The 17699-nt window shown below is 40.8% G+C and overlaps 1 protein-coding gene across 1 annotated transcript; it reads left to right on the top strand.

Moving 5' to 3' along the window:
• Positions 1-924: 924 nt before the first annotated feature.
• c15h3orf52 (chromosome 15 C3orf52 homolog) lies at positions 925-16802 on the top strand. Its single transcript, XM_084312843.1, has 9 exons — positions 925-1213; positions 2449-2526; positions 8801-8887; positions 10090-10222; positions 11508-11668; positions 12836-12906; positions 14055-14236; positions 14330-14379; positions 15427-16802. The coding sequence occupies exons 1-8, from the start codon at positions 1139-1141 to the stop codon at positions 14359-14361; spliced, it is 819 nt and encodes a 272-aa protein (XP_084168969.1). The 5' UTR covers positions 925-1138; the 3' UTR covers positions 14362-14379; positions 15427-16802.
• The last annotated feature ends 897 nt before the right edge of the window (positions 16803-17699 follow it).

Genomic DNA, 17699 nt, shown 5'->3' with positions numbered 1-17699 from the left:
TACCCAAAGCTGTAAAGGAATGTGAATCACTACCCACTTTCAAAAACACTCTCAAAAAACACCTACGGGTGACTGCAATTCGAAACTGGCCCCTGTAAATGTCCTAACACAACCCCCTCCAATGTACAGTAAATTACCAAGTATGGTCTTGTCAATAGTCCAATGTACAGTTTTGTTTGTATAGTTGTACAGTGTACCCCACCCACCCCTCCTACCCAACCCCCCCCCCCCCCCCCCCACCCACCCAACCACCTCCAATGTACAGTCCCCTCCCCCCCACCTACCCAATCCAATGTACAGTTTCTACGCCAAATGTATATACCCTTTTTTTTCTTCCTGGACTCTTTTTGTATCACAAACAGTACTGTATTTGCAAATCTGGTATGTCATAAATGTATAGATGTAGCAGTACTGTCTATCTGTATGTCATGTTACGATGAATTGAAAATGGGGGACCCTGATGTAAACAAGACGAAAGTCTTTCTCTGGTCTGCATCCCCTTAACAATTGTATGTATTGAGCTGTACTGTACTGTACCCATTCTGCAATCTGTTAATAAAGTTTTCAATCAATCAATCAAGTGAAGCTACGCCTACTCCCCAACACTGCTTGTGTATCATTATAGGCAACAATATATAATAATAATGTTATAAGGTTGAGTTGTCCCCACACTCCCTGTCTCTGCGTCTGTAGCCTGGCTACGACGCCACAGTCTGCTATATTGTTTGACAGTGGAGGCTGTGGAGCCCGAGTGGAAGGTCGTCCTACTCTCTGCGGGTGAGAATGGGTTGTTGTCCCGTCAGTATGCTGCAGGCGCAGACCTCAGACCTCCCCGAAGTGCTCAGGTGAGTTTCCTCAGGTTTCGGTGCTGACGTTGCAACTTAAAGGCGTTGTCTTCGCGGTCTAGTGAAGGAAGTAGCTATCTAACACTTGTCAAGAACTTTCACAGGTCTAAACGTATCGGATTCAATTGTAAGGTTTTATTTGTATTGCATAGTTTAATTCATTAAGACTTTACAGTAGCCTAGCCAGTTTTGGACAGTGGTCACATTATTAAATTAAAAGTAAGGTACCAACAGGGCAGTTTCGGGTTGGGGTGACGCGTTCAACGTTAATAATTCATGGATTGTAGGTCAACATGGACAACATTGAGTTACAGACCTTTGAGAAGACGACCAACAATAATGAAGGAAGATGTTTTTTCAATGAACAGGTGAGTTCTAATCGACGTTGGTTGAGGGAGGCTGCTGGCTGGGCAACATAATTAATAACACTGACTACTGCAGCTCAAGTGCACAAGTCAACAGCGCGATCATAGATAGTGATAACCATGCCTGCTAAAGTCCTGATCATACAGTACCGTCAAAGAGGACGAAGAATTTGCATTCTACTTTCTGACATAATATGTTGGCATTGACTGCTTCAGTGTCTCACTCTTACGAGTTGACTAATAAAATAAGTTTATGATCTATGTCTTGGTAAATCATCCATGTTTATTTATTCACTCATTCTATATATATAAGTAACATTGGTTTTTATTTATTAGGCTTTATTATTTCTTTCATTATTAAATTTTTTACGAATTAACCCAGGTTATTGTAGCCTATTAGGCCGACTAAATTTAATTATTTCATCACATTTTATCATAAATCATAACTTGTGCCCAAAGTTTGAACTATTGTTTTCCTTGTCATTAAAGGAGGGAGAGAAAAATCTAAAACAAAAAACTAACCTTTTTACTGTCTTCTACTATCATGCACTTTTCCACTAAATAATCTTCCTTTGCCCATATCACTACCAGAGGTCTACTATGTCTCTATGCACTCAACACTGCAGCGCCCACATTTCAACACTGTTTGATGGACATTGTTACTCAGCTGAAAGAGTTCAGCCCTTCCTGCTGACTTGTTGTACAGAACTTGTAAGTCGCTTTGGATAAAAGCATCAGCTAAATGACAAAATGTAAAATATGTTATTGATGTTATTACACTTTTTTTGTAACTTTTCTTTGTAATTTTTTTTTTTTTTTTATATAATAACCTGATTCCTTGTAGTCAACTGTGCTTTTTTATTACTCAAATGTGACCATGAACATTGTGATCAGTTCCTGCAGGAGCTCTGTGAACTACAATGGAAACAAGAGAACAAACGTTTGAATGAGCCGGTATTGGGCTACTCATCCAGAGATTGCATTATTGCCATAAAGTGATTTCCCAGAGCTGCACCTGTCTACACCAATAGTTGGCTGCACCTCGTGGGAAAATACCAGCCCCTGAATCACTAGCTGGATAGTCCCGCCCACTTCTGAATTACACAATTCAGTCAGAGTAATCAGTTATACATCTTTTTGTTGAATATGATATGGCCCTATATAGGGGTCTGGCAGTGTAGTCTTGTTTTTGATTTGAGATTTCATAATAATATTTCCCAGTACTTGCTGTCTCACAGGTGAAAGCAGGTAACGGGGATGGACTGACCTACAACGCCCCTGAAGCAGCTGAAGTATCGCCGCTTCTTAAGACAAAGGTGAGCTTTCATTACCCATGTTAGTAATTCATTACAGCACGGTACATTATTTTTAATGGATTCAAACAAAAATCTACACAAGCCAGAATTCAACATCCATTATTCACTCTGAACCTTTCGGACAGGTTCAGTCTTAAAGGAACACGCCAACATTTGTGGAAATTAGCTTACCGTCTTCTCCAGAGAGAGACAAGAAGATAGATACCAGTTTCCTCTCTGTCCATTCAGTAGAAAGCTATCTGGCTGCATGTTAGCCTAGCTTAGCACAATGAATGGAAGCAGACAGTGACGGGTAGCCTTCGGGAGAGGTGTTAGTTGGACAACCCGTCACTTCCATTCATTGTGCTAAGCTAGGCTAACATGCAGCCAGATAGCTTTCTACTGAACGCACAGAGAGGAAACTGGTATCTATCTTATTGTCTCTCTCTGGAGAAGACGATAAGCTAATTTACCAAAATGTTGGCGTGTCCTTTTAAGTTTGTTGAACATTTCTTTTGAAGCTCCTAGAGAGCCAAGACTGGAACTTTGAGAAAATGCAATCAAAATGATTCCTTTTCACTGAAAATGCTGCCATGATTCCAGCAATGTGATTTAGCTACAAGATGGATCTCATTGACGGTTGTTTTGTAAATTGTGACTCACGTCCCGCTGGCTTTGTTATCAGAGAGACACTTGCTTGAATTGTTGCATTGACAGTGTTAAGAAGACAAACAGCCATATCAGGGATACGGGTAAAAAAGATTTTATTGGGTACTTCAGAGATTGTCTGCCTCTATTGTGATATAGCAGCAGGGGTGTAAAAAAGAACACAGTTAAAAATCAAGCTGATTTATTATGTCCACGATCTCACACATAGGCTAGCAAAATTATAACCTGGCTTGTACACATTCATTTGGTTTGATAGTTATTGAGTTTTAAGAGTCGGAAGGAATGATGTCACATGTCCCAACTCATGTGACTCAATTAAGGTTATTAATAAGCTAAATGAATGAAGCCAGGTTATAATAAATGTGTGTCTCCGTCAAGGCAGCAGCTCCAGATGAGTATGGTATCTCTTGATTTCATAATGGATTAGGTTTCTAATTTGATCCTATTAATGTTTATAAATAATAATAATAATAATAATAATAATAATAATAATAATAATAATAATAATAATAATAATAATAATAATAATAATAATAATAATAATAATAATAATAATTCATTTAATTTATATAGCGCTTCTCAATAACCCGAAGTCGCTGACAATAGTCAGGAGCAAAGTAAGGGAAAAAAAAGAAAAAAAAAGCAAAGAAACAAAAACAAAGAAACAACAAAGAAACAAAACAAAAGGAACATGATACCATGGGGGGAACAGGGAAGACAGGATGATAGCACAAAAAGACTGGAGACAGACATCAATCAGGTTGGAGGGGGGGGGGGGGGGGGTTGAAGGCAAGGGAGAACAGGTGGGTTTTGAGGCGAGCTTTGAAGGTGGAGAGTGTAGGGGAGTCTCTGATGGACTGGGGGAGGGAGTTCCAGAGTCGGGGTGCAGTGCGAGAGAAGGCCCGATCTCCAAAATATTTATGGTAACACTAAACAATAACTTTAGGGGGCACAATAATGACGATTACATACCATGGAACTGATGAGGAACTACATGTGGAGAAATCGTTTATTTATAGTAGTACCGTCTGTACTCGAATCTGACATTATGATTCAGTTCAGGGAAATCCCATCAGAATGGCTTCTATGTTGCTTCCCGATGACACAGATTCAGTGAAGAACCATCCATCTGACTCTCAAATACCAATTTTCTACCTGCTTACCGCTAATTCTAAAAGTTATGCAAGTGGATACTGATCAGTTAGCCTAGCTGTTGGCCAAAAACGCCTCACCTGGAGTTTTAAGCTAGGCTCGCTGATCCGCATCCGCTTCCATTCATTTGTGCTAAACTAGGCTAGCTTGCAGCCGGATTGCTTTCTACTGAACGCACAGAAAGAATATTGGTATCTATCTTCTTGTCTGACTCTGGAGAAGATGGTAATTGTGTATTTACCATAATGCTGGCATGTTCCTATATTTGTTCCTACCATCATATATTGGTATACTGTATGTATACGGTATGTTACCTTTACATGTTGCCATACAGTTCCTCATTAGTTGCGTGTATACCTTCCGCAACGGAATTCGGTTTCCGGGTTCCTCTGATTGGCCGCGACCGCCACGTGACCCGCCCCCATATCCAGCGCTGCTGCCGAGCGACCGCGGACTCGCTCGCTTCCTCAATTTATACGCATGGAAGTATTGACTGAATGAATGAATGAATGAAAACTTTATTTAACAGATTGCAGAATGGGTACAATACAGTACGGCTCAATACACACAATTGTTAAGGGGATGCAGACCTGAGAAAGACGTTTGTCTTGTTTACATCAGGGGCCCCCATTTTCAATTCATATAGAACGACTACGCCGTAACAAATCATTAAAAAAATATACCGTTAACTGGAATATGTTGTGCCTTTACACATATGTTGGATTATGTAATTGGTTTGTCATGACAAACAAATAAAAAAATCGCGATTTACCCGCTGGCTACAACAACACTCAGTGACTGCATGTAGTCAGAGCTCAGCGATGCCGCTTGCGGCAGCACATTCTCGCCGCGGGCTGAGCTCTGGTGTCCGCTGGAGCAAGCCAGAGACAGCCGGCGATGCGATATTTTATTTGTTTGTCATGACAAACCAATTACATAATCCAACATATGTGTAAAGGCACAACATATTCCAGTTAACGGTATCTTTTTTTAATGATTTGTTACGGCGCAATCAATACTTCCATGCATTCGGGACCTCCATGTTTTGGGGGTATTCATCAGACAAATCGGATCCGGGGATTCGGCTCCCATCAGTCGGGCAAGAACTGCGGGTTTTCAGCCTGGAGCTTAAGGGGGAGCTTAGTACGCCTGCCTCTGAGGAGGTGGCTACAACATCAACACACAGTGACTACATGCAGTCACTGTGTGTTGTTGTAGCCAGCGGGTAAATCACGATTTTTTTATTTGTTTGTCATGACAAACCAATTACATAATCCAACATATGTGTAAAGGCACAACATATTCCAGTTAACGGTATATCTTTTTAATGATTTGTTACGGCGTAGTCGTTCTATATGAATTGAAAATGGGGGACCCTGATGTAAACAAGACAAACGTCTTTCTCAGGTCTGCATCCCCTTAACAATTGTGTGTATTGAGCCGTACTGTATTGTACCCATTCTGCAATCTGTTAAATAAAGTTTTCATTCATTCATTAATTCATTCATTCAGTCAATATTTCCATGCGTATAAATTGAGGAAGCGAGCGGCAGCAGCAGCGCTGGATAGGGGGGCGGGTCACGTGGCGGTCGCGGCCAATCAGAGGAACCCGGAAACCGAATTCCGTTGCGGAAGGTATACACGCGTCCCTACTAACACAATTGGCAGTGTTAGCGGGTGGGAAGCTGGTGGGTATGTGTCCGTCATTGTAAACTGCGACTCCTACTGGTCGGTCGGGGCGCCTGTTCAGCAGGGAGGGGATCTGGGGGAAATAGCATGAACCTCTGCACGCGTTACGTTCCCCCATTGAAACTCCTCGCTGTCAGGTGAAAAGAAGCGGCTGGCGACTCCACATGTATTGGTGGAGGCATGAGGTAGTTCTACACCCTCCCCAGGCCGACAGTGGGGCAATGCGCGCAACGGTCAGGAAGGGAATTAGCATAATGACTAAATTGGGATGGCTGCAAAATACAAGAAAAAAAAAGAAACCTGTGATCTCTAGGCAAAATAGCCCATCTTTAGTATCACACTTTGTTAAATGTTTTTGTTTTTGTCTGATGTATGGGTTGGAGTTGAGTGGCGATAAAAGAGGGGCTGGTACTGCTGGCCACACCTCAGGCTCTGCCAAGAGAGGTCTGGAGAAATTCACAGTATAATAAGTTACTAAACTCCACAACATGTGTCAGACCAAAACAAAAAAGACAACTAAACAAAGCACAATACCAAGCAGGGCTCTTTTACCCAGAGGTCGCTGTTTGACACAGTATTACAGATTGTACCTTTTAAGTGTTACCATATTTTTATTTGAAGGAAAATTACACCACAGGCATTCATACTTACTGTAGAGATGTAGGCTGACCTCCTGCAATGAGGAATGAAACAACAAACACAACTTGTTGCGTGGTGTTCTAGAAAGAGAGGTATTCACAACAACAACATTAAATTGATTATACTTTTACTTCCTCAATCAACTTGAATTTCCCCTCCTGAGACAATGGCTTTTAAGTTGGGGAGCGGGAGACTCACAATGTGTTTTGGCAGTTTGATTTGATTTATTAGAGGAAGAGGGTGTGATATCGCCCTCTTTCCAAAACTACATGCTGTGAAAAACACTTTGTCCAGCCACATAAACATAGTTGTTGGGGGGGGGGGGGGGGGGGTACAACGATACATCGTGAGCCGATTATATTGATACACTGATGCCAAGTATTGATATTTAGCTTTATTTTTTCTATTAGATAAAACGGATGATATATATATTTGTATTGCAAATATCATATTGCAATATCACAATATTAGAATACCGTGACTCCAGTATCGTGATAATATCGTATTGTGGGGCCTCTGGTGATGCTCACCCCTAATAGTTGTATGGCTGAATCATATTAGATTCGATTAGATTTTAATCAAATTTATTGTCGTTATACAGTACATGTATACAAAGAAAATAAGTTTGGCATCCAACCAGAGTGCAAATGTAGCAGTGCAACAACAATATACAATATACAGGTGATTGAACTGGGTACAAAATTACAAATTAGTACTACTGAGTGTAGTGCTAATCAGATTTATGTACAGAATTGTAGTATAATATGTACAGTGATATAGGTATAAAGACAGTATGGTCAGCAGCGTAACTAGTAAGAGTAGGATATGTACAGATATAGATATAGTAAAGGACTATGTGCAGGTAAGTACAGGTAGGTGAGGATATGTATATATGCGGTGAGAATAAATATATATATATATGGTATATACAGCATTATTGTACATGCTATCATACAGAGCTATGGGTTATATGCAGGTGTACAAGCAAGTACAGTATATAGAGGGGTTATATGCAGGTATATTCAGAAAAATATGGGTATAGTATATTTGTAAATAAGAAAATGTATAAATGTAAATATGCGGTATACCCATACATATTCTACCAAATGAGACCAATGTTGCTTTGTGGTGTAGTTTTCATTTTAGTGTCCACATTTATTGGAATAACCTTTTTGTATTTACCTCTCCTTTAAATGTGTAATGAGATGTTTGTGGTGAAACAGACTAATAGGCCTGTATTGTATGGTATAGTTTTTGATTGAATTGAATTGATTGAAAAGTTTATTAACAGATTGCAGAATGGGTACAGTACAGTACAGCTCAATACATACAATTGTTAAGAGGATGCAGACCTGAGAAAGACTTTCGTCTTGTTTCCATCAGGGTCCCCCATTTTCAATTCATCATATGACACACATGACATACAGATAGACAGTACTGCTACATCTATACATTTATGACATACCAGATTTTCAAATACAGTACTGTTTGTGATACTAAAAAAATCCAGAAGAAGAGTATATACATTTGACATAGAAACTGTGCATTGGGGGAGGTTGGGTAGGTGGGGTGGGGCTGTGCATTGGAGGTGGGGGGGGGGGGGGGGGGGGGGGGGGGTTGGGTAGGGGGGACACACACTGTACATTGGAATACTGACATACATTTGACATAGAAACTGTACATTGTATGGTATGGTTCTTTACTGTATTGTGAGCCATGGGAAAACGTCTTGTCCAACTTGTAAAGATAAGACGAGATAAGATGATCCTTTATTAATCCCCTTGAAGAAATTCAGGTGTCAAAGCAGCATGGGGGATTACAGGGGGTGGGGGGGATACAGAGCTTCACAGTCCTATACAGTCCAGTATCCATACACTATAGATACAATATAAAATACAAATACAATATAAAAAGTACAAAATACAAGATAGTCCAGTGAGTGCACGTGGATATGAGTCTCTAGTTCTCAGAGCAGGTCAAGCCTCTGATTTAGGATTAGGTTTAAGTTCCCTCCTAAACACGACCAGTCAGCATAACATCTCCTTCCTTGAGTAGGCCCTGCGTCACTTTTATAGTAAAGAGAAGGTTTCGGAAGGATGTGAAAAGTGACATAAGACTGTGGTTTGTTCTCGTGTTTGTTCTCAAGGTGGTGCGCCGTGACGGTGATGCTGCAGAATCTCAAAATGCTTCAGTGTGGCCCAGAGACAGTCGGCCTACAATCACTCGTGAACAGGTTTGAAACGTTTTCGTTATTTAAATTGTTTTTAACAAAGATATATATTAAAAAAAAAACGATACTTAATTTTTTTATTTTTATTTTTTAACAATCCTCATTGTCATTACATTTCTTTCTTCAACCATCACACTTTAAACGAGAGGTTCATCGTGTAAGTTGTCGACTACTACCAGAACTACCAGAACTATTCACACAATCAGGACTTTGTACTCGCTAGTGATTTCAGGCTACAGTATATTACCATGGACGCTCACTTCTGTTATTATTCCAGTATTTTGCTATTTGAAAGTATTTTCAGTGATTGTTGTGTGCTGTATTACTACCGCATAGAGACTACTATCTAAATGATTTTCGAATGTTATGACAATATCTGTTTATATCGGCTAACATAGACATGTCATGTAAAATAGCAGTCTTAGAAGAAGTCTTAGAAGAAGAAGAAGAAGAAGAAGAAGAAGAAGAAGAAGAAGAAGAAGAAGAAGAAGAAGAAGAAGAAGAAGAATAGAAGATTACTTTATTATCAATGTACACAAGGCAATTGACATTTTCACATATCCCTCCTTGTTACACACACACACACACACACACACACACACACACACACACACACACACACACACACACACACACACACACACACATGCATTTCATCAGAGAGGTCAGAAGAGTGCAGGGTTGCCCACAGTGCAGCGCCCCTGGAGCAGTTTTGGGGTTCAGTGCCTTGCTCAAGGGCACCATATATGTAATACCAGCCACCCTTCAGTCACCATCTTCCAGCTGGAATACACTCTCATGTCTGTGGCGGGGATCTAACCAGCGACTTTTCGGTTACTGGCCGGCCTCTTTACCTCTAGGCCATCCTGCCTCCACAAATAGCAGTCTTGTGCCTAAACCTGTGTTTGTGCCTCTTTTATCTCTCTATTTTATTATATTATATGTTATACATTATATTATCTATTGTATATTGTCTATTATTATTATTATTATTATTATTATTATTATTATTATTATTATTATTATTATTATTATTATTATTATTATTATTATTATTATTATTATTATTATTATTATTATTATTATTATAATTTTTTCTTTACCTTTGTACATTCTCTTATTCTCCAATAATTCCAGTATAGTCGCTGTTGTTGATGACCCTGCTTGGATAATAAACCTGATCTCTCATCATCTGCTGTTCCTAGATGGGCTCGGTGTGCAGGGTAAAGAGAGAGCTGAACGATGTGCTCTTCTGGAGAGTCAGACTGTGGATGGTCATCCTCTGCATCTTCCTCCTCATCCTCGCCGTAATTGGGATATCGCTGTTCTTGTGCACAGGTAAAGTTACGCCATCAGACTAAGACAGTGTTAGTTGTAAATATGACTCTGTCAGCCGCTACAGGCAGGCACCTCGCATTCCACCTTTTGTTCACCGGGGTCATGTGACCTCCAGCATTTACTCCCATGGTCCAGCGACCTTTAGGCAAAAGGTGACAACATAGTACTGGGATTTGTTTACAGTTTTTGTTTTTGACTGATGTGTGGATTGGATTTCAGTGGCTAAAGGGGAGGGGTTGCTACTGCCGGCCACACCCCAGGCTCTGCCAAGAGAGGTCTGGAGACATTCACTATACCTTACTAAACTCCAACCCACACATCAGATTAAAACAACAAAAGTAAACAAAGCGCAGTACCAAGCGGGGCCCTTTTGCCTAGAGGTCACTGTTTGACGACATTACAGATTGTACCTTTTAAGGGGCTCATCACTACATGGTTTCAACCTTTTACTCTGATAGACGAGTGATAGATGTTCAGCCTGGCTGGGGCTAGCCATGGTCTAGCATGGTATGGTATGGTTGGGTTTTCTGTCTCCATTGCGTTTTTTTTTTGTAAACTCTCCGGTTGCTAGGCAACCTTTCAAAATTCACACCAGCAATTGTGGTACACAAGCTAAAACCAGATGATTACAACAGTCCCAGCCAGGTTGTGAAAGTTGGCTGTCTCAGCCGGGGTCCAGCCAGGTTTGGCCAGGCTCTAAAGACAATGGACAACGCTCACTGTGTGCCAGACAGCATGGGTAAACCCTGATTGGTGGAGACAAGGCATGAGATGATACTCATTGCTAAGATGGAGCCCATAAAGTGCCTTATACCCACATCTTTGTAACGGCTTCATCTGATGGTAACACTCTCTTCTGGGTCAAATCATACCCTTCGGGTGGGTGGGTGTAACACGAAAGTCTATTATGCTCTCAAGCATGCGAGTCATGGGTTCACAGGCAAGAAAGGGTGGAACTGATAGTAGTATTAACCCTTTCACTGCCGCACTACCAAACGGTTAACCCTTTCACTGCGACAATACACAGAAGGTTAACCCTTTCACTGCCACACAACAGCAGGTTAACCCTTTCACTGCCACACTACAGAAGGTTAACCCTTTACTATCACACTACCGACGGTAACCGTGGCAGTGAAAGGGTTAAGCTGAATTTACTTAGAAAAGCTGTTCCTACTTTAACGACGTCACTCGCTCACTCTCTCACTGTATAATACTATAATACTGACCTGCCAATCAGCCTGTGTACAGATGTGAGCCTTTCACACAGTTTCTCTCTGAACAACAGTGATCTATGACGATCTGGATGAGAAGTACGACCGCTCGTCGTTCCAGACCCCCCGGTACTTCAACGGCAGCTTCCGACTGACCAATCAGATCTTCTCAGACGAGCTCCTCAACGCCTCCTCCGTTCAGAGCGACGCCCTCTCCACTGAACTCGAACAGAAGGTTTGGTTAAATGTTTTTCCCTCTTTTCTTGATACTCCGATCACAACTGTCACTTGTAAACAAAGTTTTTCCGAGGGTTAGTGTGGATTAAAGAAAGAACAGCTACTGTATTGGCGTATCCTTTTCAATGTGAAGACTAGGAGTGATTGTCTGTAGTCAAAGCTAATGGTCAGCAGTTCTATGTGTACTACACATCGTAGATGGAAACAATATGGGAAAATGTGTGTAATGCTGTACATTACTCTGCTCTTAGATGTATTACTGGTGATACCTACATTACCCATCATTGTACTCTATGAAAAGGTCAACACTGGTATACTGTATGTTTATTTACAAAGCACTCCTAAACAAATGACCAATTTACATTACTTCACTATTAGACCTCATGTAGGAGCTTATCAAACTCAGAATGCTATTTTTTAAGGATACCCAATACAATACACTGGACTATATTACTATATTATGTGTTAACAATACCGACCAGGTATTAGTGCCTCGAAAAGTGCAGATATGAGGTTTTCCCCCACTTTTCTCTTATGCAGATAGGACATTTTGTTCTTCAGTTCCTCAATGTAGGGATTTATCAAACCCGCTCTTAGGACTGGATTACACTACATGTTCCTCGGGTCAACTCAGAACCGGGAAAGACTGCTTTTAGATGTTGTGCTCTGGACTTGTGGAATAACTTACAATGCACTTGAAATATTGATTCCCTGATAACACTGAGACATTTTAGAAATATGCTTTTAAGTCTTAATGTTTTTTAATGTAATTGTTTTAGTATTGCATTGAAATAATTTTAACCAAATGTTAATATTTGTGTTCTTATCGTCTGATATATCTTTGTTTTTGTTATATTTGTTTTCTTTCTGTCTATTGTAATCTTCTAAAAATCTAAAAATAATTGACATCATTGGAGGCCCCACCCCTCAATGGTTTCCGAGAAATCAAATGAAAATTAAATTAAATACAGCAGTGCAAATGTATCGTCCACTCCTAGTAACTATAGTCATGTCTATTCAGGTCATATTGTAGCAAGAATGGTGGTGTGGTGTGGAGTGACTTGAGGTGGCTTGAGCAACAGAGGGAAGTTCCTTGGGAAATTGGAATAGGTCATTTATCAATTGAACAAAATTCATATTTCCTTCTTTCTGTTTCCTGGTTCAGCTGATTGATGTGTACAGCTCCTCCCATGCACTGGCCCGCTACTTCTCCAAGGCTGAAATACACTGTTTCAGGTAACACTTACATGCTTTCAGACTTCCACAGTAATGTATAGCCACAACCCTCACACCTACAAGTATCTTCACATCTTCCATATGTAAAAGTATTTTTTGTATTTTTTATTTAGCTTTTTGTGGTCCTCCCTGTGGATGAGAGGTTACGAGAGTGTTTAACACATCCTGCGCCAAAAACGTCGTACAACGTGTTTCAAGGTCATGCTAATTCTGCCATTCCACGGCGTACAACGTTATTGAGATCATATTTCATTTTTTCGCCATGGTATTCATAATTCCCTCACGGAGCCTGGTCTGATGCAGTGGGAGCCTGCACAACTCTGCAACGCTTCAATACTGCCACCTGGTGGATGATCGGCAAGTTACAACCGGAAATGGATCTCTGGTGATCTCGGTGCACCGGGGAAATGCGTCCGGCACTCACATATTGTTGCGGGACTCTAGACACACATCGTGTATATGGATCGCTGCCATAACTCAATAATCGATATGATTTGGGCGTTTATTATTATTATACAAACCGGAAATGGATCTAGTCGATCCACGTCAAATAAGTGGGATCTTTTTCCTCCAGTCTCATCGGCGAACGGTAAGAGGACGCTGACGTCATTTTCAGCGTCAGTGTTTATTATTATTAATGCAAACTGCTCTGATCAATATATCACCCATACTACATAAAGCATTTACTGACGATCACGGAATTATAAACGACCCCCCCCCCCCCCCTCCCCCCGTTCATCCGCGCATGATGACGCATAACGTTTAGGATCGTATTCAGTTGGATTTTTTAATATAGCGTGTATCGGCAACAAACGGCAGTGGATAATCTATATATGCGTTTATGCCTATAACTCACGTTCTAGGAATTACTGCAGAAAACGATAAAAACATATTTATATTCTAGACGGTATTTTCGTATGAATCTATGAATGAAAAAGTATAACGTTCCTACATCCTGAACGATAGATAATCGATGTTGAATGGGCCATAGTAATGTCAATTTAGCAATACAATTTAAAAAGTTATAGCCCTGCAAAGAAGGTGAACATCTCCATAGGCTTAGAGTGGTGGCAGAGAGTGGGATGAGACGGGCAAACTCCGTGGCAGTTAATGTGTTAAGGCTCCGGTGTGTTTTGTGCCCCTCACAGTAATGGCTCCGTCATCGCCCAGTATCAGCTGATGTTTGTGATGCCCGCAGACCACGCTCAGCTGCAGGGCTTCGTGCTGAGTCGCGAGATGGTATGCAGCGTGTTCAGACAGTTCCTCTACGACCAGGAGAGCGACCAGCCGGATCCCATGTACATCGACCCAGCGTCCCTGAAGATGAACGGTGAGAAATGCTCACTGAAAGAGCTCACTGTGAGAGACGTGTCGTCAATCGTGTATTCATTTGGAAAGCTGACGCGTTCCTCTTTCTTTGCAGTCGCTGGTGAGATGGTTAGCAAGCAGTCATAAGAGATGATGTCGTACAAGGTGAGTGGTGTGTAGCCGCAACACGTGATGTGTCACTCTGATATGTGGTTTCCTCATGTGTTTTGGTACCATACTCATCATATGATGAAGAGGAAGCTGCAAGCAACAGCCACATTCTTTATCAAACAAAACAATTGTACAGAGAGCTTTTTAAATATATGCACTGGCTGGCTGGGTAGTGTAGAGGTCTAAGCACTCGCCTACCACCGCAGAGACCCGGGTTCAATTCCCAGCAGCGGCACCTCTGGCTTGGTCAGACGGCCCTACGAAAGGGTGGGAAGCTGTGGGGTATGAGTCCTGGTCATTGCAACAGCGACTCCTACCGGTCGGTCGGGGGGCGCCTGTTCAGCAGGGAGGGGTCAACAACGGTGACCTCTTGGCTAAAGAGCCCCGCTTGGTATTGCACTTTATTTACAGTTTTCTTGGTTTTGGTTGGATGTGCTGGTTGGAGTTGAGTGGGGATAGGGGAGGGGTTGCTACTGCTGGCCACACCTCAGACTCTGCCAAGCGGTCTGGAGAAATTCAGTGTAATACGTTATTTTATAGCTATATATGTAACGGATGGTATCGTGAAGCGCAGTCACGAAGGGCTGGGGTGAGTAGCGGTGCTATGGGTTAAACTCACTCTCATCCTCAAAAGTCACATAGACACGTTACAAAGCAGTGAGTTCACTTCTTGGTATAGCGGTCTGTGTTGTTGCCCGCGGCGTGGGAGACCCGGGTTCGACACATCCTCGGGGCATCGAAGTTTAAGGTGACGATGTGACAACCGTTAATATATACACTATATACCATATTATAACTATATAGCAACTATTGTGAATTTCCCCAACTCAACACACATTAAACCAATACCAAGAGGCACTTCTACCTTTTATGTTGAGATTATAATGAGTCATTGGAAACAATTGGCATGCATTTTAAGTAAAGTCTTTATTTTTTTTATTATTTTTTTTTATACTTACAACCTTTTACACATGCAGAAATATTGATAAATGAAGCCCATTGTTAATATCAATGTATTTTTATTTTTTCTTTACATGAAAGAAAAACGAGCACAGATCCTGTACAGATCCTGTTCAATTCCATTGATATGCTACCCTCTAGAGGCCATCTCATGAATGAAGCCTTGAGAGACGGAGGTGACAGAGAGACTGATGGTCTGACCTGAAAACGCCACTCAATGCCCTCGGCCGCTCCGTGGGAGGAGAAAGTGACTTTTAAGAGATTGTTACAGAGCAATCTCTCCATAACATGGAGGTCTGAACGGCAGGCACTTACTCACAGCGTTGCACTGAACTGCACTGAACTGCACTGACTTGTCAGGAGAAGGACAGGTCAGCTGACTTGCCAGAAACAACACTCCACACAGGTTTCGTCAAGAAGCAAGCAGCATTATGATCCGGTCGAATGTGCACATTTCAGCCAACCTTGTAATTGGGGCAACTTTTAAGTTCATTAATGGAGCTTTCAAATCAATAACAATGAGTAGTTCTGGAATTCGAACCAGAAAGCATCGGCCCATCGGCTCTTCCAATAATCGAATCTTCAGGTCTAGAGTCAAGGAACTGTACAAAGTCAACCTTGAGAACTGAAGTCTGGTACCGTTCCAATGTACAGTTTCTTCCCCTTCGGATGTATATATTTTTTATGATCTCTTTTTACTACACAGTTCTGTATATCTGTATGTCTTGTATGTCATAAATGTCCTGATGAATTGAAATGGGGGACCCCGATGTAAACAAGAAAAAAGTATTTTTCTGGTCTGCATCCTCTTAGCAGTTGTTTTGTAGTGAGCCATACTGTATTGTACCCATTCTGCAATCTGTTAATAAAGTTTTCAATCAATTAATCAATGGTTAGGCCACTAGGGGGAGTTGTTGATCCCCCTTCATAACAAATCCCCCATGTACTGTAAGCGACCTACTTTGGTGTATAAGGTTCAACCCATAGTAGTTTTACCCAGACTAAAAGGTTACTATGGTAAAGTTGGTATGGAGTGAAAACTACTAGGATGCTGTTGACCCACATTTCCTTTCTCAGAAACTCGAATCAGGGTCGATTGACTCTTTCTTAGATGGAATCACACTCCTTCGCAGAGAGTTGGACGACAGTTTCATCATGTGTGTAACGTGCAGGCAATAGGCATAGAGGCAGCGTGTGAGACAGATTTACGTACCGGTTAGCCACTCCTACCTCACCTTAAGTGCATTATTTGTCCAGAGGGAAGACGGACGTACTGTAATTAAGAAGTACTGTAATTATCCAGTTATGTTTTTTTAATTGATACATTTTTTTACTTGAAAATATTTTGCTGTGGTTCAATAAATCAACCTCAACATTCAATTTGACCTACATACTTTGAATGCTGTGTTCATGTTAGTCTAGCACATATTAGATTCAAATTCATTGTCATCGTACAGTACAACAAAAATAAGTGCAAGGTAACAGTAAAGTGCATTAACAATATGTAACAAGTGATTAAATGGAATATATACAACGAAGCTACTGAGTAAATATGCTGATATCTATTGTATGTATGTACAGTATTATTATGTACAGTGATACAAGTGTAAACTAAATACACTATACTAGTAAGCCATTACTAGCCAGTGGTATAACTAATAAGAGTAGGTGTGGGATATATACAGATATTATATAATATAATATATATACATAAGTATATATACCGCATGTACAGTGCACAGATTGGGTATAATGCATATACGGTATACAGTGTTATTGTACATATTGGATGTTCAGACAACATTATATGTACAATATTATAATTACAATGTTATACAATACAGGGTATAAACTGGTGGAATGACTTTACATCTGTTAGAAGTGGACACTGCTGGCGACAAAGCATTCCCTCCTGGCATCTCAAATCAGGGTAATCGGTGGTCCTTTATTTACAGTAGATGATGTACTTGTTTACACAAATTCAATCTCAGCATATACCACATAAAGATTTTCTCTTCCTAAATCCACACTTTAATATGCCTCCTGGTGGGATCAGTTGAGAGATCTTTAGAATGGATAACCGGTTCATTATAGCCACATAATATATCGGTCACTGGATTCTTTGAATAAATATAATTAGATTTCAGTGTGGGAGGGGGATCTGGACAGTATGTCGATGACACAGGGCAGTGGAATTATCCTGTGAAGCAGCACATTTAGCTGGAATTTCACAACTAAATAATTATTACAGCATATTGGTAGTTGCTATTCTTACCCCCTCATCAACCTTTTATATAATGTTTTGTTTTGGGAATAAGGCCTGCTTTCTTTTTCCTTTTGTCTCAAACCCAATA

The sequence above is a fragment of the Notolepis coatsorum genome, assembly GCF_963971535.1.
Source record: "Notolepis coatsorum genome assembly, chromosome: 1".
NCBI classification, from domain to species: Eukaryota; Metazoa; Chordata; class Actinopteri; order Aulopiformes; family Paralepididae; genus Notolepis; species Notolepis coatsorum.
The sequence above is the reverse complement of the archived record's forward strand: the minus strand, read 5'-3'. Positions and strand labels throughout refer to the sequence as shown.

Coding starts and splice junctions, on each gene's coding strand:
- c15h3orf52 (XM_084312843.1), top strand. CDS start 1,139: ATGGACAACATTGAGTTACAGACCTTTGAGAAGACGACCAACAATAAT. Junction 2,527..8,800: donor CGCCGCTTCTTAAGACAAAG/GTGAGCTTTCAT, acceptor TTTGTTCTCAAG/GTGGTGCGCCGTGACGGTGA. Junction 10,223..11,507: donor ATCGCTGTTCTTGTGCACAG/GTAAAGTTACGC, acceptor TCTGAACAACAG/TGATCTATGACGATCTGGAT.